The sequence below is a fragment of the Trachinotus anak genome, unplaced genomic scaffold (assembly GCF_046630095.1).
Source record: "Trachinotus anak isolate AG129_WGS33_773 ecotype Australia unplaced genomic scaffold, CSIRO_AGI_Tana_v1 ptg000011l, whole genome shotgun sequence".
Lineage (NCBI taxonomy): Eukaryota > Metazoa > Chordata > Actinopteri > Carangiformes > Carangidae > Trachinotus > Trachinotus anak.
The window spans coordinates 31466057-31488195 of record NW_027273862.1 but is presented as its reverse complement, the minus strand read 5'-3'; the positions used below and the strand labels follow the sequence as shown (position 1 = coordinate 31488195).

Here is a 22139-nt window from a genome sequence, read left to right as displayed (position 1 = left end):
CAGGTCCAAGTTTGGTTTTGAAACCTGTTTTTTTTTTTTTATTTCAGCGCCGTCTCTGTCCAGGATGTTCAGACACTCTCTTCTGGAAAATGGCTGGTGTTTTGGAGGTCCAGGACCTGCCCACCTCAGCACCCCCCCCTTCACCTGGTATAAAAGCTTCAGACGTGATCAATAATCAATCAGTTCCTTCTGTAATCCTCACCTTGTGTTGTGACGTCAGCCCAGTCAGGTGACAGCTTCATTATCACATGCCATTCAGGATCAAATGTGTTTAATTGATAACCTGATCTTTGATTGAAATAATCTAAATGAGCTGTCGAACAAACTGTCACAGCAGTTCAAACTTCATCTCTGCTGTTATTGATTGTTTTACTTATGAGCTGATTGGATCTTTATTAATGGTCATAGTCAGGGGTTAATGTGGGCTGGTATGATCTGACACCATCAGTTAATAAGTACATAAACAGAGTGACAGAAGCTGCTCCCCTCAGATCAGGTGATGGTCCTTTAATGAAACCCTGCTCCTCCAGGAATACATGAAACGCTCTACATTAAAAATTTGTTATAACGACCGGGTCTATGTGATCAGAAAGAGGCAGAGGAGCAGAATCTTTTCTGGTTATAGTAGAATGAAGACAATTGGTGACATCTCACTCTGACCACAAAGTACACTCTTAGAAAAACAGTCCAGCAGATGTCATTAATCTAGTCTTTATAGGAAATCATTCAGGGTATACAGGGTACAACAAATACATATATCTCCTGATGTCAGGTTTGGGTTTCAGCATCATGTTTAAATCAGACTCACAGACTGTAAACAGGTCAAACTGATTCATCTAAATCAAAGAATCAAACTCAATCATCAATCAATTTTCTTTTCTGTTTCACTGTAGAAAACATGAATAAACATGTTGAATTATTATCTTCAGATTGACTAAAGATCAAACATCATAAAGACAGTGGTTTCTGTAAATATTTTTTTAGTGCAATGTGTCATTTTTACGGCTTCATCTTGTGACAGTGCAGCCTGCGGACAAAGTGCAGGGGCCAAAATACACAATTAAAATAAAATAAAAAGACCCAACATGTGACGTTACTCTGATGACTGACACTTAAAATATTTACAGCTTTTATCTTCATTAAACTTTATTCTTTAACAGGAAGTGACTGTTACTCCACACAGTAAAGGCCCATTCATTTTTAACAACTTCCTGTCCCGTCTGATTATGTACTTGTTTCTGCAACTCTTAAAGGAACAGTCCCACATTTAACATCTGTAATTTAAACAAAAAACACCAGCTGACAGGAAGTGACCTCACTTCTTGTTTTCCAGTTTCAGGAAGCGCTGTGACTTCTGTCTCACCATGCAGTGCTGTTGCTGCGCCACCTGAGCGTCTGATATGGCTGCCTGCAGTGCCTGTAGGTAACCATGGCAACCAGATGAGGGAGAGGCTACACACAGAAATATACATAGTACATAGAAATATACAAGTACACATGCACGCACGCACGCACACGCACGCACACGCACAAACAGACTACCTGAGCAGTGTTTGAGTCTCTGAGCTGAACTCTCCTCACTGAGTCCTGGTCTCTCTTTGGTAGCTTCAACTTCTGCTGCTCCTGATACACAATGAGACAATGAGACGCACACAAACAGAAAACACACACACACACACACACGACATCCTGTCAGCTTGTGCCAGATTGACACTGAAAATTTAATGTGATAAAAAATAAACATCAGGTCATGTATTTTACAAAATATCCTCAGAATAAAAGTCCTTTCTCAGTGTCTGATTTAAATACTGGTCCTGTCCTCATGTTTCTGACTAATTCCCAAAAACACTTAGCTCTAAAAGAAGAACTTGAGTCTGGAGGAGTTAGAAGTAGTGGAGAGGATCCTGACTCACTGAGATGAGATTACTTGAATCATTGCAACCAGATCACAGAGAACCATAAAGGTCTGTGGTCACCAGCATCAACACACAGGTTGATGCTGAAATTCTCCAGGTCACCACAAACCTGATGACATAGAAGAGAATCCACTACTTTACTAAACAGAACTTGATCTGTTATTATTTAATTTGTATTATCTGCTTTTTTTATGCTTTTTTATTATCTTGCTCATTTGTTTTCACCATCTCAGACCGGTCTTTCATCAACCAATCACTGTGGTTCTTGCAACAAGATCTTCCATGAGAATTGACGTCACCATAGCAACAGAGTCTCAGTCTGAGCTCAGGGGTTTTTGCGACTTCTGAGAGCTCTTAGTGGTAAGATAAAATGCTTTGTGAATATGGCTTCAGTTAAGCTTTGACATTAAACTGAGAATCAACTGACACACAAGGCTTCATTTTGTGGCATTTTCTTTAAGTTTATTCCCAGAAATGTTTCACTTCTATTTCATTTCCCAGGTTTATACCAGGGTATTTTTAAGGTGTATTTCAGGTATTTCTCTGGTTTATTTTGGGTTTTTCTCAGGTGTATTTCAGGTTTACTTTTGTACCTTGCAGTAGATCTGCAGCTCAGATCCCATCACAGTCGGAGGACGAAAGAAGTTCTCAAACATACACTCCCACTCTTTGTTAAAATGACCCACAAAGTCAATCTCCTTCACACACATGACCCTCCTACACAACAACATACAAAACAACAAACAATACTGTAAGACAACAGCAATAAATACATTGTTTCTGACAGTTTTAGTTAGGTTGGAGATTTGTGGGGGTCTGTACCTGTTGGTGATGATGATGTTGGTCTTCCTGTGTCCAGGATACTGACAGTGATCTCTGAACACTTCACCATCCAGCTGTTTGATCTCCGAACGCTGGAACACAACACAAAGGGGTGAAAACTCATCTGAAGACTTATCTGTCTCTGTTCTTCCTCCATCACATTCCCTTCTTTCTCTCATTTCCTGACCTCAGTTTTTCCTCCTCACTGGTCTCAATCAATCAAAACACTTTGATCCCCAGGGGGAAATTAGGTCTGCTGCATATTTTCACTACAGAGCTGAAAATACATCTCCACTTTTCTCTCAGCAGCAGTCAGTGAGCTACAGTAAAATCAATATCCAATACTTAACAATGAGTGTCACTTTCATTGCTGAAAGACTGTCATTGTGACAGTGTGGATGCAGTCTGTTTGAGGTCACATTGACAGGTGGATGTGGTTCTCCACCTCCTCTAAAGTAGCTGATTCAAATGTAACTCACTTCAGCGCAAATGTTCTGTGATGAACTCAAGTCAGCAGGTGTTCACATACAACACCAGCCAAAGCTTTCTGACAACACCTCAATTTTTCAGTAAAGCTCAGTGGTAAACTGCTTGACGCAACAAAAACTAAAAACAATGTAAATTCCATAGAAAACGGGGTTGTTGGTTTGGTGAACTTCATCTTTCCTGGAGCAGTTGACGCTAATGAAACTCTTCGAGATTGATGCTGACAAAGCCTCTGGACCAACTGTGTCACTACACCCTTTGATCATCACCATGACAACACTGTGCTGCAGGAAGGAAGACTATATGCTGCTGTCTGAGTGGAGGGAAAAAGAGCTTCATCCTACAGCAACATAATGAACCACAACATTAGAAGACCAGAACCAGCACAGTCTCCAGACCTGAACCCCATGGAGCTGGTCTGGGATCAACTGGACAGACGCTGACAGTGACACACAGTGTGACAGAGTTGGACCAACTTTCTGAACAGTGATTTCAACAAGAATCAAACATTTAGATTCAGTTTAGTTCATCAAGAAGATTAAGTGATTCCTTGTTTTTAAAATGTACAGAATTATACTGATTTAAATAACAACTGTAAAAATGTAATGTAGGAATCAGTCCTGTGTTAACACTGTGAGGACTGTGCTGCTGTGGAACCATCAACCATGAAATACGATCCAGTTGGTCCAGTTTGAGTTACAGATGAATGAGTTTGAGGTTTGTAACACTGAGGTTGGGAATGTCAGTGTCTCAGTATTCATCAGCTGTTGTAGGAAGTGACATATACCTGTTACCAGTCTAATGATCAGTGTATGTTCTCTTTTCTATCTACTATTATGACAAAAACACAAAAAATGAGCTGGCAACCACCCCATCATGTCTGCAAACCTCAGAGAGGAGAATGTTAGAGAGGAAGCTGTTTTATTAGACACCGAAGTTATGGACGTCACACACACTGACGGTTCAGCTGACAAACACTCACATATAAACACTAAAGAGCTAGAGGTCAGAGGTCATGCTGACAGTGATACATAATACCAGACTGAATCATACAAAGAATATATCATCACAAAGACAGAAATATGAACCAACATATATTCATATACAAGTTCAGGATGAATTCAATCATTTACAAAAATATTGCTACAATCTACGGGAGTCGAGATATTAAGCACAGATTCATAGTAATATGAAAATGCTTTGAACTGCCTGTTACTCGTTTGGATAAATTAAATATAAACAAAAACTATGATACACAATTATTTAAAAATGGTTATGAATAGAAATAAAAAAGAGAGAAGTCATAAACTGAGAGCAAAAACTGAGAGTAAAAATATTTGGTATGAGAGAAGATATTAGTTTTGGCATGCATAGAAACCTGAATTATCTCAGATTCATGTCCGTATAACAGATTTTTTTACAGATTCATGTAGAAATGATCATATCTGTAAGTATGAAAAATGAATCATGAATATTTCAGTAAATATGATTTAAAGTGTTTAAAAGCACTTGATCCACCCAAACCCTTTTTATTCCTCATCTGGCTGCATGTGACACAAACACAAGAAGAAGAAGAAGAAGAAGAAGAAGAAGAAGACATGGAATTAGAAACAGAAACAAGAAGATGCTACTAAGTTTTTAATAAAGGAAACTCCACAGATTAACTTTTACATTATTACTGAGGCAAAGTAAGAAACTGAGATTAAACATCTAATATATAGGGCCAACAGTCCCAGAATTCTGTGCTCTGAAGACTGGACTGGACTGGACTGTTCTGTTCTGTCTTATGTTTTCTGTTGTCAAACTGTTTGAGTTTTACTGAACGAACAAGTTTGGGTGATTAAAACTGAAAACTAGATATTTTATGAAATTTCAGGGTTTTATTTTATTTTTCCATTTTTATTATTTTGGAACACAAACTAACCCAGGGACCTAACCCTAACCCTGTGAATATTACTATATTTTCTGAGAATATACCAGAGTTAGCCAGAAAGGCTAATTTTCATATGGAGTCTCTGGGCAGGGAACAGTTAGAAACATTAAGAATCAAAGCAGAAATTAACAACTACAGCACTGGAAATATGCAAATACAAATAGAGCCTGCACCACAAAGAGATAAGAAAGACACACAAAATCAACACAACAATAGCCTGACAACATTTCAACAGAAAACACAGATAGGCCAAAACGACTTTGTAATCGAGGAGTTACACAATCTCCTCTAGTTGTTGCTCTATTAATTTAATGTGTAATATAGTGTAATAAAACGAGACAAAGTCGACTGTATTTAACCATGTTTTCCAGCTTAGTAAGTTTTACTTTTTCAGAATATTGTAATGATGGTGTCACTGTGACTTCTTGTCAGGGGTTTTTATGGCTTGTGTATTCAGGGATTCTCTTGTCAGACACTACGTGATGTGTGGATTGTTGTGTTCATAAATATTTCACAGGCATTAATTGTCATGTTCCTTAAGAATTTGAAATTGGCTAAATTAAATCTATAATTTCTTGCAACTTTTTTTTTTTACATCTGATGTGAAAGACAGATTTGAATCATCAGCGAAGTCAAAGTGTTGAGTTGAGTTTTAGTTTTTCTCCAGAGACTGATTGTTGCAGTACCTTCTCACCGCACTTTGCCTTTTTATTTGTTTTGCACAATTAGTTATGGTATAGTTTGTTATTCGTATCAGTTGTGCTAATAAGTGTGTCATAGTTGGACTGGGGTGACCAGGACATATTCCAGTGGACCACAAAACATCCATTAAGTTTCCAGTGGTCCTGTCAGTCTTTTTACCTCTTTTTACCTCTGTGTGCCTGTACTGGGACTGGGCTCACTGGTGTTTATGGGCAGAGTGGGACCACAGGTCTCACTAAAGTCTGGACTGTAGGTGATGGGATGTCTTAGGAGATGAGGTTTGTTTAATGTTTTATGTTTATTCATGTTTCATATCGGGCTAATTTGTGAACATTTGGATGAGTGTGTGATGTTCAGGACAGAATAAAACTAAACCACACATGCTCCGATGAAGGTCTCATACAATGATGTAAATAAGATTCATCACATGAGCTGTTAATTTTCTGAGTTTATGGACAGAGCACCTGACTGAAGCTGAATGCAGGAAATCACACCTGTTCCCTCCCAGGATGTGACATCATGTTATTAAAGAAACAAAGTTAAAGAGTCAAAATAATCACACCTGGAAAAGTTCGAAACCCTGCGACTCCGTCAGGTCATAGGGACGGATGACACCGTCCTCCCTGATGAGACGCACTGGACGAAGTTTGGTCACTTCTTCTGTTGACTCTGCTGCTCTGCAAACGCAAACACAAACACACACACAGCTCATTTATGTGTTTTAAAGCCACCTCACCCACCTCCACCTGAGCGACAGTGAATTTATCTGATTGAACAGAAACTTTGTTGTTGATGTCTGTTGATGAATGATAATGACACATATTCTGTTTAAACTCTTCACATGATGTGATTTAAGTTAAAACACCATGAAAGTTAACACGAACTGAAGAACATGAAGAATCAGATCAGATAAGGTTGTAGCTTTAACGTCTTTGAAGACTCATCCGGGTTATGGTGTCTCCAAGAGCTTGACTGAGGCAGCTGGACCTGCTGAGGCTCTGAAGATGTCTAACCGAACATCTGAAAGACCTCTTCAGGTGTAAGTGACAGAAGGGGAGTTAAAATGATGCTCAGGAATCAGCAGTCCACCTGCGTCTGAAGGACAGAGAGGACCGAGGGTCAAAAGAGGAGTGACATATCTACATCAAACTGGAACAACCATCGAAAGAGGACATGGTCTACAACATCACTTATCATCCACTTACAAGGAGATCACTCCCCAGGCAGCTTCACACCCATCCACCCTGTACAGACCTGTATAGACCTGTACAGATTTGTACATACTGTATAGACCTGTTCAGACCTGTACAGATCTGTATAGACCTCTACAGACCTGTCCAGACCTGTACAGACTTGTACAGACCTGTATAGACCTGAACAGACCTGTTTAGATGTGGTATTAACATCATCTCAGGTGATCCACTCACAAGTGAACAGCTCTAAGTTCAGGTGTGAACGCACCCAGAACGCACTGAGGATGCATTTGTGATCTGATCACTCAGACCACATTCTGAGGTAGTCTGGACGACATGTAGCCCCATTCTTTCTCTCTCCAATCAACAACACATATTTGTTTACTTAAGAATGGGAAGTGAGATCTGATCACTGGAGACACGTGATAACGCCAGGTGTGAACAAGGCCCATGACTCATGTGACCTATACGACTCTCATAACAAGTTAACTGAACCTGACTAGTTGGTCAGACCTGAAGAGGTCTCTCATTGTAGGTCCAGGTGCCTTAAGAAAGCTCTCAGACAGTGACACGGTTCAGGTGTCACTCAGGGTTCAGCAGGTGAGCTGATCGACTGGACATTAGATCAGAGTGAAGCAGGTACATTGCTCATGCACACGATGCTGCTGCATATCTCACCTTTCATGACCTCTACAGTGACAGCATGAAACAGTAACATTAACAAGTTATCAAGAACTGACTGATGTGTCACACGACAGATGGGTCCTCCATACAGAGGAGGAGGAGGATGAAGATTACTGAGTCTGCTGGGAAATGTAGGAACAGAAGCAGGTTGTCTAGCAACGACAGATTTACTGAGATAAAACAGTTTAACTGTTTTTAAAGAAGCTGGAGTTTGATTTGACCCATGTGATAAACAGCTAACAGCTAATATAAAACACTGTAATATAATATAATTCATTAATTGTGAACCATAGAAGCTAACCCTAACCCTAACTTTATTTACATTTGTTTACACATGTACCTCTTGGTTCACTTCTGTGTACATTTAAAAGTATTTACATCTACTCTAAACTACTCACTGGTATTTCTGAGGAGTTATAATACTTACAAGTCTTTTGTAGTATTTAGACATAATTATTAGTATTATAAGTATCTACATATGGACAAGTACTTTGGTTTATTTCCAATTTAAAAACATTACTTTTTTTACCTGCAAATATTTATACTTAAATGTGCTTTACTCTCTTTTACATGTATTTATAACTATTTACATTTTAGTATCTTCACACTTAAATAGACTTGCATGTATATTTGTAATACTAGTATCAAGTATTACATAATTACACATGTTGTGAGTATTTATTTACATTTTTATATTGATATATTTTTCAAATACATTTTCAAAAATATTTTACCATTTAGTATTACATATATTTACATATATTTACATATACTTTCACCTTTTTGCAATATTTAGTAGCGGTGCAATTTCTCTTTGATGCAGCAAACTTCTGCAGGAGTCCCCCACCAAACAAACAAACAACTAACAAACAGACATACTAACTTTCATAATCAGTTTAAACCACAGAGTTGCCAATCTCACCCTGGCAGAAACATCACTCAGTCAGCCAATCCCTGAGCAGAGAACAGGTGATGCTGGACTTCCCTTCATAGTCTTAAATCTCATTGTGTGGCATGGACCTACACTTCAAGTCAGCTGTTTGATTGATTTAACTCCTTACTCCTAATATACAGAATGATCATCAACCATCAACCTCCAAACCCTGAAGTTCCTCTAATGACCACTAGAGTCTGGCTCCAACAGTGAGTCAGTCCCCATAGACTCCCATGTTCAAATGTCCAACTCTACAGCAGAAATAAACATGTTTACAGCCTGGTACAAAAATTGTTCTGGTCTCTAGAGATAATTTCCTCCTACATGACAACTGTACAGCTGAATTTTATAGAACTCAACTGTTTACATTTTATTAAGGACTAAAGTGATGGAGAATTGAGGGCGAGGCCTCTTTGAGCAACAGGTGGGTGAGTGTATCCTGCCACAAACCGTCATGCACACAAGTCTCTGCTCCACACACGCCCCATCTCTTTGACCATATTTGGATTAGCTGGGAGTTAGGGGTGGAGTCAGGCACTGTCAAGATGGCGATGATGCAGCCAGCTCACTCTGAGCTTCAGAAACCTGAGAGTGAAGTCACAGAGGCTCCGCCCATCTGTATTTACAGTTTGTGTTAAAGACCCAACAGGAGCAGACCTGACCAAAGAGACACGACTGAGCTGGATGACCACACAGACACAGGACCTGCGTCCTTTTCTGGTCGAGTGCAAACCATGGCATGTTGAGGCCTCTTTGTCAGCCAGAAGGCTCAGTGGTAATTAACCCACCCCCCCCAGATGTAAAGCTTCAAATTTTACCAGTACTACAAGTGCCGGGATGAGAGTAACACAACAAGCTGTCCAGGTTCACAGCGGAGGAAGAGGAAGAACTGAACTATAACCTGAGCTGCCAGGACAAATATCTAAAAAGCTCTGATGCATTAAACTGTCTTCATCTCACATCCCCTCCATCCCCCACCACCAGGCTTCTCAACTCATGATGCTATAAGCCTGTGAATATTCTCATTTGTCCAGGTCATAGTATCTCAAAGGAGTTTTGAATCGAAAGCAACTGGACTTGGTTATTTGTCTAGGAAGACATTTCACCTCTCATCCAAGAGGCTTCATTAGTTCTTTCTCGCACCTGACCAGGCTGGGACTGGTCCAACTATCTGGTGTGGAGACCCAGGTATTTTTAACCTCTGGGAGGGGCTTTCACAAGGCTGATGATATCATTGGTTCCCTTTGTGCTCCATGTGCCACACACCAACACCACAACACCCGAAAGAGCAATCTGGTGTATGCAGTCCAATGCAATGAGGAATGCAAAGACCTCTACATTGGAGAAACAAAACAACCACTGCATAAACGCATGGCCCAACACAGGAGAGCTAACTCCTCAGGCTTGGACTCTGCTGTCCACTTACATCTTAAGGAGAAAGCCCACTCCTTTGAGGACAGCAAGGTTCACATCCTGGACAGAGAGGACAGATGGTTCGAAAGAGGAGTGAAAGAAGCCATCTATGTGAAAGTAGAGAAACCATCCCTCAACAGGGCAGGAGGCCTCAGACACCACCTATCTCCAATTTACAATGCTGCCCTTTCATCCCTTCCCAGGAGATTCAACAATTTAACCTCAAAGAAAAACAACTGTTCACAAATGGCATGTGACCCCAACGACTGTGGTTATAACACAATAGGGCTCTAACGAAGTTGAAACCAACTCTCCACCAAGACAGTCACTCTAACGACTGTCGTTGGCACATGGAGCACAAAGGGAACCAATGACATCATCAGCCTTGTGAAAGCCCCTCCCAGAGGTTAAAAATACCTGGGTCTCCACATGAGATAGTTGGACCAGTCCCAGCCTGGTCAGATGCGAGAAAGAACTGATGAAGCCTCTTGGATGAGAGATGAAACGTCTTCCTAGACAAATAACCAAGTCCAGTTGCTTTCGATTCAAAACTCCTTTGAGAAACTCATGATGCTGCAACAAGCTGGGGGCGTGGCTTACAGAGGGATGGGGCTAGTAGCAGTTAGAGTGAAGGGCAATGTGATGAGTATGTATCAGTTCAGGACACTATGATGAAGTTTTTATTGTGACACGATGCCGTGACTTACCATCCCTCTGCTGCAGGACGACAACGACATGCAAACATACAAAGTGCTGCTCGTTAAAGCTCAGCTCCTCCAACTCACTGCTTTAATCAGACTCAGTGAGAAACTTGTTCCTGAACCCCACAGAGGAATAATGAAAGTTGAATTTAACTTGGAGTCATGACTTCACATAAGCAGTGATCAAAGGAGCTCAGGTTTAACATGTTTCATGTGAAATACTCACACACCAAAACGACAAGAAAAAGAACAAAACTCCGGGACAACACCAACACCAGAAACAAAAAAAAAAAAAGCAGAAAATGTGAAAATTAGTGAGCAGACAAGAAGAAGAACAGAGGACACAACAAACACACCACAACAAAGTTCTTCATTAACTAAAACACTGGAAACTACGAGTCAAAAAAGTCACAGAAAATAGACGAAAGAAGTTCCAGGATGTTTGAGCCTGAGCCTGAGTTTACCATCGTTTTAAATGATTGAAAGGAGTAAGATGTTTTGCGTTTTTGTGTGCATATATATATATATATATATACACACACACACACACACACACACACACACACACACACACATATTATACTGTATAAATACTATGACAGTATTTGCCACTGGCAGGATCAGATTGTTATTATGTATCAACGTAAACAGTGAGATCTTTGTTGTTTAACAGGAGACAGCCATTCAAAGATACCAGACTCCATTGTTTGAGCTATAGTGTGACAGAAGTATTCAGTACCACACAATAACACAAACAAACTAACCCATCAAGGCAGCGTTAGACCAGTTCTGTGAGTTAAAAACATTGGTTTTGTCCATGGAGTCTGGTATGGACATAACGCTGGTTTCTGGTTAAACAAAGGGATTCTCATTCTTGAAGACTTGAGCTTCCTGAGGGACATTTTTGTCATTTCATGTTTGATTTTTCGATGATTTTTCTCTACAACAGAATGTGAACACAGAACAGTTACACTCAGGACCTTAGGCAAAAAAATGATTGAAACATGTTACACACAATTTTTGATCCCTCTGCTATTACAACATAGGCTTTTATTCTGAAGAGCAGATACATGCTATTTTCATGGTGTCCACTACGGAGCACTGGAATAAAAGTCTGCAACTAAAATTATGTGGGTGGATGTCAGAGTGTTTTCTCTCTCTCTCTCTCTCTCACACACACACACATGCGCGCTATATTTCTATTTGTGTCCTCTAAGGTCCTGAGTGTTTAATTTTTAAATCTGACCCTGCATGAAAAATAATAATGCATGAAAATCAATGTTGTTGCTCACTGATTTATCCCACAATGTGATGATCAAAAAAATCCTTTACATAAACAAACTGGGAAAGTGTTAAATTCCTGAAAATGAACATTGGGTGTTTATGACTGATGCTGGTTAAATAATTAATTCAGTGAAAGTGTAAAACAATATTAAATTAGAAAATATTTATGGCAGTTTTTTGATGGAGTGGACTTCAGTGTAGTTCTTTAAAAAGAAAACACAACTGTCTGAGTCCTCAATGTTGTTAGACACATGACAACATTAATACGCAACATGAAAGCTCTTCATTAATACACTTCATTAAAGCTCTTCATTAAAAGTCTTTATTAAAGCTCTTCATCAATACTCTTCATTAATACTCTTTATTAAAGCTCTTCATTAAAGCTCTTCATTAAAAGTCTTTATTAAAGCTCTTCATCAATACTCTTCATTAAAGCTCTTCATTAATACTCTTTATTAAAGCTCTTCATTAAAGCTCTTCATTAATACTCTTTATTAAAGCTCTTCATTAAAAGTCTTTATTAAAGCTCTTCATTAAAAGTCTTTATTAAAGCTCTTCATTAATACACTTCATTAAAGCTTTTCATTAATACTCTTCATTAAAAGTCTTTATTAAAACCTTTCATTAAAGCTCTACATTAAAGCTCTTCATTAAAGCTCTTCATTAATACTCTTTATTAAAGCTCTTCATTAAAAGTCTTTATTAAAGCTCTTCATTAAAAGTCTTTATTAAAGCTCTTCATTAATACACTTCATTAAAGCTTTTCATTAATACTCTTCATTAAAAGTCTTTATTAAAACCTTTCATTAAAGCTCTACATTAAAGCTCTTCATTAAAGCTCTTCATTAAAGCTCTTCAGTGGACGTACTTTGATTTGACTTTAATCATTTACACCAAACACATGGAAACGAGGCCTGGATCAAAAATCACTGGCTGTTTCTTTAAATAAAAACCTGTCCACTCACCTCTGGATGCCCTGGAAGGTGCTGCTCGCCATGTCCACGATGCCACCTGTCGGCCGAGCAACCACGCCCACCAAACCTTTACCAATGCCTTTAAAGAAACCTGCTGCCCCCTCCTTCTTAGCACCTGCGGACAGACGGGGGGGGAGAGAGAGACAGAGAGAGAGTTTGGGGGGCAGGTAGAGAGAGAGAGAGAGAGAGAGAGAGAGAGAGAGAGAGAGAGAGAGAGAGAGAGAGAGAGAGAGAGACACAGTTGGAGGGGCGGGCAGGAAGAGAGAGAGAGAGAGACACGGATGGAGGCAGATGAGATCATAGTCAAAACAAACTCTCTCCAGTGAACATGAGGAGTAGAAACTGAGTCAGAGGTTCTACTGTTGTTGTTCTGTTCTACATGTTGTTCTAATTGTTGTTCTACATGTTCTACTATTCTACATGTTGTTCTATTGTTGTTCTGTTGTTCTGCATGTTGTTCTACATGTTCTATTTGTTGTTCTACATGGTGTTCTGTTGTTCAATGTGGTGTTTTACTGTTGTTCAACATGTTCTAACGGTGATGCCTTTAAAGAAAGGCTACACCATTAGAACATTATTCTTGTCTGACTTGTCTGAAATGTCTCTAAACCTGTGTTTTCTACATGTTCTCTAGAGGTACTTTGACCTGATGTGTTGAAACCAGTCATCTGGATACAGAAGCAGAGGACCCTACCCTCCACAGGTTTGGTGACAATGCCTGTAACTCCACCGACGACTCCCTGCAGAGACATGAAAATAAGGTCAGATCAACTTTTTGCAGGTTTAACATCAGGATCAAAACTCTGGACTAGTCTCTGCACCTTCAGCAGTCCTTTTCCTCCTTTAGCCAGACTCTCTCCAAAGTCTTTAGGCGGTCGGTTCATCTCCTCTCGTCGTTTTTGCTGGTACTCTTTATCCATGGTGATGGCTGCCAGACCTTTACCCACCGACCCTGTAATCCTGGATACCATACCTGCAGCTCCACCTGCAGGACGCCAGGAGGAGGAGACAGTGAGCTGATGACACTAACATCACCTGGTCAGACATTAACACAGGTTGATCATCTCACTGTGACTCAGTCAGACTCATGATTGAACCAGAGAGATCTTCTCTCTTTACCCCCACAGTCTTCAAAACCTGCAGCCTACTTTTCCCACAATGCATCTGGCCCTCTGACAGCTGGGTGACAGATTGGGTTTTTTTTAGTTAGTATTGTCCTGCAGGAGACATTGGAGGGGCGTGGGGGGACTACAGAGATCTGGTCAGGTCACTTCTTTCTACTACTTCTGTCCCCTCTGGAGGCACTAAATGATTTATAGTTGGTTTAAAATACATGCTGGAGCATCCCCAACACCTGGAAACGACTGGAAACATCTGGAAACACCTGGGAATGTACTGGTGTAAAATTGATCTTAAAGTTTCAACAACTCAAAAATGTTCTCAAACGTGATTGAATTCAAAAAAATACTACAGAAGAAAAATCTGTCGTCTCTGCTGAGACCAGAGATATTTGATGTGACTGAGTGAACACTGTCACTAATTCAGTGCCGACAACAGCTGGTTTTGGTTTGTTTCAATTTCTTACCGACAGTGTGACCCAGCAGGCTGCGGACTCCGATCACAAAACCTTCAGCAAACTCCTCTGGACCCTGGACCGCTCCCTGACAAACACAAACACCAGTTCACTTTATCAAAGAGGACATGTCACGTGCTTTCCTATCTTTTACAGCCTGTTTTAATGTCAATGTTTGTTACATGTGAACATCTATAGAAATCTTCCTGAATACCTTGTTTGCTTGGTCCCCTCTGCCTCCCTTCGAACTGACGTCAGATTGTTTATCAATGTTCATCACACCCACAAACGGTCGTCAATTATATAGATTTTGCTTGTGAGGTTGCTCAGTGGGTCGTTCCATTCATTTTCACCAAAGTAAGTTTAGTCAATCTGAACAGTTTTAATCAAGGTATAGACAGTTTGTATTTATGATGATAATGAAATGCCATAGTGTATCCGGGTTCCATCAGTATGAAACAGACACGTTCTCAGAATCATGACTCTGAGAAAAGGCCTCATTTGTGTCTGAAGGTAACCTCAGACGTGGAGTTCACTCTGTATATGTGTTACCTGGAAAGGTTCGTAGAAGAAGGCCTCCACTCCCTCAGACAGACCTCGGATCAGTCCAAACGGGTTTCCCAGGACGTCCAGACCCAGAACCAGAACATACATCTGCCTGAGGAACTGCAGCCAGAAAAAAGACATCAGAGCTTTTAACTTCCTGTGGCTGCTCCTCAGAGCTGCTTCCTTCAGCCCAGTGTCACCTCACAGGACGACTTCCTTCTTTAACACGACTGATTCAGTACCAAAGTTCATGTCTACAAACCATTCAGAGGCAATTTCTATGAATAGAAAATATGAGGTGTGTGGAGATGTCTTCACAGCACAGGAAGTCTGATCACCACACAGCCACATGTGCAGTCACATACAACAACCATTCAACCATCTGGGGTCAAGCACAGGAGGGAGGAAGTGACAAAGATGTCTGGATGCAGAGGAGAATGTCACCCTCCAGTTATTGAACACTTACAGACAGGTGATGAATGTAAATGTTACCTGGTCACTGTAGTGTCGGACAACAGCCCTCACTAGCTTCTCTCTGCGGTAAAACTGGTACTTCACCTCGAAGAAGGCCAGTCTGTCAGGGACAGTGACATCACACAACAGACAGGAAGAACAACTTTTAGCAGCAGAGACTCTGCAGCATTTAAACTGTACAAATACATGATGTTGATGTTGTGTTAAACCTGTTCTAAACTCCACAATAAAACTGCATCTCACTTGAAGATCAGGTCGTCGACGTCGGTCAATGTGGCTCCGATACTTTTCAGCAGCAGGTTCAGAGACTGAACAGCTGCTGCCTCCTGAGCTGAGTCGTCACCACTGGAGCCCAGAGAGAGACTGAGGTGGAGCTGAAATATAACAAACAGAGACAGACCGAGAAGACAACACCAACATGAATCAACAGACTGAACCATTCATGTTCTGTACTTGTGCTGCTGATGAAAACTCAGTGGAGTGAACAGTTTGAGGTTTTAGTCAGCAGTCAAGAAGAAGAGGTTTAAAGTGTCTCTTCACCTTGATGGGTGAGATGTGGAAATGTTCGAAGAAGCTGAGTCCTGACGTATCGGTGAGCGATGCCTCCATCAGCTCGGCCTGCAGCAGCTGCAGATCTCTCTCTATCAGCTGCGACTGAAAAACAACATGTCTGATATTAATCCTCTGTGTACTGTTCATGTGTCAAGGACTCGAAACGTCCACCTGCTGCCTTGTTTTACCTTCTGTCTGTCGGCCTGTGGGTCAGCAGCAGGTGTGAACAGACCCAAGATGGCTCCCAGGAAACCCTGATCGAGCTTCACTGCCATCTCCTGAACCAGAGCCATGAAGTACCTGAAGAACACACAAACTTTATTTGAATTACTCACATCAAAATTTGCAGAGTCTTTACCACAGACTGTTCATGAACCTGGATGTGAAGCAAGTGCTGAAGAGCCTCAAACCTGCATTTTATCTAATGACCATCAACCACTGGTTGTAAAAAGAAGTCGATTGTACTGAAGTCTATATAAAAAGTCACTGTATTCACCTTGCACACAGTGATGTCACAAGAACCGATACTTCAATCACAAGGTGATGTTCACAAAGGCTAATGTTAGCTTGTTTACACTAACATAGCAACACGTCATAATGTGAGCTGGGTGTTCACAACATTAGCAGCTACAGTCATCACTGTGCAGTATGAGACCTCTGGCGTGTCAACATGTTAGTTTAAACTACGGCTGTACACTGACCAGATGAAGGGGTGTGTGTGCATGTATGTTAACAAACTGTGTGTGCAGCATCCTCTGCTGTTTTCAGTTTTTTGCTGTGGTGCTGAATTTAGTGTTGAGGATGGTGAATTTTATTGCTGTTGGTGCAGACCACCAGATATCTGATACAGTGATGTTCCTACAGATCAGACGTTTATCGGATGTCAAAACAAGCAGAAAAGAAATGAATTTAACCAAGACACAATCGAAACAGACTCAGGTCTGTTTAAATCACCTTAGGAGAAGTGTTGAGACATGTTTTATTAGCTAATCCCCAGCTAGTGAGGCTGAACTGGCAGCATCCATAAAGTCTTCCTGAGTCCCAGGGGAGGCTGGTGACATGGACTTTGACTTGGCCATGTTCGAGGCCCCCTTTTTGGCATCTGCCGCTCAGGATGTAAGGTGCCAGTGGCAGCAGCTTTTTGTCCTTTCAGACTCATTGGCCAATGAGACTCCTGGGTTAGGGTTAGGGTTAGGGTTACTACAGGACTTAGTCCAGACTGTTTTCAGCAGCTAGGAAAACAGCTAACCTGGACTGGACCTCCAAAGAGGAGGCTGCAGACTCACACCTTACTGTACTGGTTAAACTGGTTCTTATTCACTGTAAACTGGGTTAAAGTCATGTTAAACTGGTTGTTACTCACTTGAACTGCATGACACTGCTGTGCTGGTTGAACCTGGTGATGATGGACACGTCAATGAATGGCTTCGGCTCTGTTGAGATCAGGAGTTAAACTCATCACAACAGAAAAAAACATCTCTAATAATTCTTCTTTTAAAACCGGATGATGCTCTGATGTGATCATAATCAAAAGTAGCACAAGATGCATTTTAAAATAAAAAACAAAAGCATTTTAAGGTGAAGCTCAGCTGATGATGCTAAGACTGACTCACCTGTTCTAAGTCTATTTTCTGCACTTTTTGTCTGTAAGTTGTTTGGAAACATGATATTAAATCTTACTTATGTATATATATATATATATATATATATATATATATATATATATAGAGAGAGAGAGAGAGAGAGAGAGAGAGAGAGAACGTCTCTGGTTAAGACTGATGGAACCCGGATATACTATGGCATTTCATTATCATCATAAACACACACACACACACACACACACACACACACACACACACACATATATATATATGGTGAGAGAGATCCCAACCGAACCAGAGTAATTAGAAAAATACCCCCAAACAAATTGAGAAATTCAATTCAATTGTGAGATCTAGGGTGGGGGGGTAAGACGTCTACCAAGACACCGAGTAATAAACAATATCAGAGGGCAGAGGCTTTTGAAAGAGACGAGATGCAGCAACATAAACAAGACTAAAGCTAGCGAACAACGAGGGAATAAAACACACAAGCCCCGGCAGGAGAAATTGCTGATTTGGAGCTGATTCTGCGGGAACTAACAGGATTTTGCCAAGAAAACAAAGAGCAATTACAGACAATTAAAGAAGAAATTTCAAAGGTGAACACTAGCCTGGGGGAAGCGGACGAGCAAATTGAGAAAACCAAGGAAAGAATTCAGAATGTAGAAGAGGTCGTCATGGAGATGCTAAAGCTACATGTGAAGCTAGACAATAAGCTAATGGCTCTGGAGAGCCACTCCAGACACGAGAATATAAGGATTTACAATGTGCCGGAGGGGTCTGAGAAAGAATCATCAACGATGGTTTCATTCATGGAAAAGCTACTCCGAGAGGGCCACGGGCCGACCTGCAGATCAAAAGAGCGCACTGTTCAGCGGGGCCATGCTCCATCACAGTGAAGTTTCTAAGCTTTAAAACGGAAGAGACTCTACTCCGTAAGGCATGGCAGAAGAAAGGATTTGCTTGGCAAGAAAACCAAATAAATTTGGATCACAATTATCCACCACTCATCCTCAAAAAGCAAAGAGAGGTCCGTAAGGTGCTCAAAGAAAACAAAGTTCAATTCCAGACTCTCTTCTCAGCCAGGTTACGGGTGAGACACAAAGATGGAACCAAAGTTTATGAGACAATATAGGAAGCAACTGAAGACCTGTTAAAAAGAGGCTACACCATGACGATCTTCAAACCTCCAGAGACATTGATGGAGCAGGTGTGCACTCAAGGGCGCACTCAATGCGGGAGGAGATTTAAACTACAAGGAGAAACTTCGAGCCTTCATGAGATCTTCACCGGCACCCACTGTGAACTAATGGATTACACACTCTTCGCTCCATTTTCCGTTACCATTTTTTCCTGCCTCTCTTTCAGTTTGGGCTATGCCAGTCCAGCGTTGGGTGATCCAGCTATAAATAAAGGTGCCGACCCACTAGACTATAATAAGGTTCATCAGGGTCTACTTTTTTGCTATGTGGCCGGCAAGGGCCCCTTTCACCGAACACAGGAGGAGGACTTCCCCCTAGGAGCCCTTTTCGTGAGGCTCACCAGGGTGAGATTAATAGACCCCTACATTGGGAGTCACAAAGACTATTATATTAAGTTTGATGTTTTTTGTTTTTTTTTTAAAGATACTTTTTTTGGGCATTTTTTGCCCTCATTGACAGGACAGCAGAGAGCGACAGGAAAGGGGCAGAAAGAGAGGGGGAATGACACGCAGGAAAGAGTCGGGCTGGTCGGGAGCCGAACCGGCACTCAGCCACCAAGAGCATCCGCTCATGCCCCCATATTAAGTTTGATGTTAATTAGGTTGTTATTTGTTCATTATTAATTTGTTCACTGCCTGCCAGTTCATGCAGGGAAGGGGGAACTTACCAAGTTCATGAAAGTGGTTCAAGGGGAAATTACATAGATGCAAAACAGATCTATAAAAATAGCCTTGTTTGATGTTAATGGTGTACTCAATCCAATAAAGTGGGGGAAAATTCTGTCAAAACTTAAGAAAGATAAAATCCAAAGAGCGTTCTTACAAGAATCCCATCTTGACGACTCAGAACATGCCAAATTGAAGAAATCAGGATTTAAACATATTTATTTTTCTTCCCATAGATCTGGGAGGTGGAGGGGACTGGTATGCAGTGATATCCAGTGCTGTTAATTATGAACACAAAACAAACACTGAATATGAAGATAAGGAGGGTAAATTTGCTATAAGCAAAGGTAAAATAGAAGGAAGTGTGACGAGTCTCTTCAACGTGTTTGTTCCTCCAGGTAGTGACTGGTCCTTCTATAAATATATATTTGAACTTATGATAACAAAAAGCCAAGGGATCCTAATTTCTGGCGGTGATTTTAATATTTGGCTTAACCCGAAAATGGACTCCTCTAATGGAAAATATGCCACAAAGAAAATCAATAAAAGAATCAGAAATTTGATGTCTGAAATGGGGATCATAGATGTATGGAGAGAGGAAAATCCTATAGATCGGGAATATACATATTACTCAGCTGCCCATAATGTCTAATATGAACATTCAAAACACCTAAAAAAGTAAACCAAATCTAAAATTTTAATATTAAAAAGGGAAATAGACAAAATAAATACACATGAAATACATGTGTAGTATTGTTGACAGGAGGGAAATCATTGAAGCTTTTGTCATACAAGTTACGAAAACAACAAGCAGACAGAACTATACACAAAATAAGACACCCTATAACAAATGTTATAGAAACTAATCTAGAGAAAATTAAACAATGCTTTGAAAAATATTACGAAGCACTTTATACCAAAACCACAAATGAAAGACGACCACCAAATTGACGCCTTTGTATCCTCGATACAAATACCGAAGGTCACGACCGAGCAGAACAACAAATTAATATCTAAAATAAAAAAGGGAAAATACAGGCGGCAATTAGAAGACTAAAGGGGGGGGAAGTCTCCGGGGAAAGATAGATTCCCTTCAGAGTGGTACAAAATAATGCAAGACCAACTAGTTCCAACTCTCTTAAAAATGTTTAATTGGGTGTTGGAAAAGAAGAGTATTCCCCCTTCATGGCGAGATGCAATAATTTCTGTCATTCCCAAGGAAGGGAAGGACAAATTGGAATGTGGGAACTATCACCCCCTGAGTGTTCTAAATATTGCACTGCAGCACTGTACGACAAACCAACCGCAAAAATTAAAATTAATGGAGATTTAACTAACTCATTCTATCTGCAAAGAGGAACAAGACAAGGATGTTGTGTTTTGCCACTCCTCTTCGGCCTGTTTATAGATCCACTGAGCCAATGGATCAGGCAGAGGCATGATACAATGACGACCGGGGAACAAAAACTTGCCCTATTTGCTGATGATTTACTGATCAATTTAACACAACCTACACATACACTCCCAAAACTGATGAAAATGCTTACAGAATATGGTCTACTTTCTGGATACAAAATTAACGTTAATAAAACTCAGATATTAGCATTTAACTATGACCCACCATCTGAGATTAGGAACCTATATAAATGGAAATGGGATGCAGAGTCTATCAAATATTTGGGAATCAGACTGCCTAAGGACTTCTCAAAGATGTACGATGTCAATTATGGACCGTTAACTTCAAATATAAAGTCAGATTTACAAAGATGGAACGTTATCCCCTTTCCCAGAATAGAGTCAATCTGGATGAATATTCTTCCATGAATACTTTATTTCTTTCAGTGCCTACCAGTGAAAATACCACCAAAACAATTTCTAGAATGGGAAAGGTTAATATCAAGATACATATGGCAGGGGGAAAAAGGCCAAAATTAAATATAAAACTTTGCAATTAAGAAAAGGTGGACTGAGGCTCCCCTGCCTACAGGAATATTACTATGCAGCTCAATTAAGACCATGTTCACCAATTTACATGGCTGAATGGAAAGAACTGGAGGGGACAACAGTATAAAGGGTACCGATAAGCAGCCCTGTTAGTGGATAACAAGCTGCAGGGTGATGGGGTGCTCTCAAATGACCCCATGTTGGACGTTCTTTTGAAATCCTGGCAAGAAATATTTAGAATTTGTAGAATAGAAGACTCATCCAAAATTATGAGATGGTGTGCCGATGATTCAGATTTCACACGAAACAAAAATTATGATAGATTTTAAAAAATGGATCTCAAAAGGTTTAACTACCTACCAATCATTTGTTTACAAAGGAACATTCCAGAGCTTTGAAGCTTTACAGAATGAGTACAGGTTGGGAAATGATGAATTTTATAGATATTTGTAAGTTAGGCATCACTTAAACCAAAACTTGAAAGTGGCTTCAGAAAAAAGGTTTTTACAGGTAGTCTTAATGTTACTTAAGTCCAGAACA

The 22139-nt window shown here is 40.4% G+C and overlaps 1 protein-coding gene across 5 annotated transcripts in view; it reads right to left on the bottom strand.

Moving 5' to 3' along the window:
- Nucleotides 1–492: 492 nt before the first annotated feature.
- The window catches only part of vps13c (vacuolar protein sorting 13 homolog C), a 69500-nt gene continuing 47853 nt past the window's right edge, over nucleotides 493–22139 (bottom strand). For all 5 annotated transcript variants that reach the window (XM_071489976.1, XM_071489978.1, XM_071489977.1 and 2 more), the window contains 15 exons: nucleotides 17551–17620; nucleotides 16376–16487; nucleotides 16176–16289; nucleotides 15879–16009; nucleotides 15654–15735; nucleotides 15168–15281; nucleotides 14628–14703; nucleotides 13864–14027; nucleotides 13737–13782; nucleotides 13034–13157; nucleotides 6422–6536; nucleotides 2739–2830; nucleotides 2510–2633; nucleotides 1543–1623; nucleotides 493–1417 (listed from right to left, as the gene is read on the bottom strand). In XM_071489976.1, coding sequence (XP_071346077.1) covers nucleotides 1316–1417; nucleotides 1543–1623; nucleotides 2510–2633; nucleotides 2739–2830; nucleotides 6422–6536; nucleotides 13034–13157; nucleotides 13737–13782; nucleotides 13864–14027; nucleotides 14628–14703; nucleotides 15168–15281; nucleotides 15654–15735; nucleotides 15879–16009; nucleotides 16176–16289; nucleotides 16376–16487; nucleotides 17551–17620 — 1547 coding nt within the window. In that variant the 3' untranslated portion in view covers nucleotides 493–1315. The remainder of the gene's footprint in view (nucleotides 1418–1542; nucleotides 1624–2509; nucleotides 2634–2738; nucleotides 2831–6421; nucleotides 6537–13033; nucleotides 13158–13736; nucleotides 13783–13863; nucleotides 14028–14627; nucleotides 14704–15167; nucleotides 15282–15653; nucleotides 15736–15878; nucleotides 16010–16175; nucleotides 16290–16375; nucleotides 16488–17550; nucleotides 17621–22139) is intronic.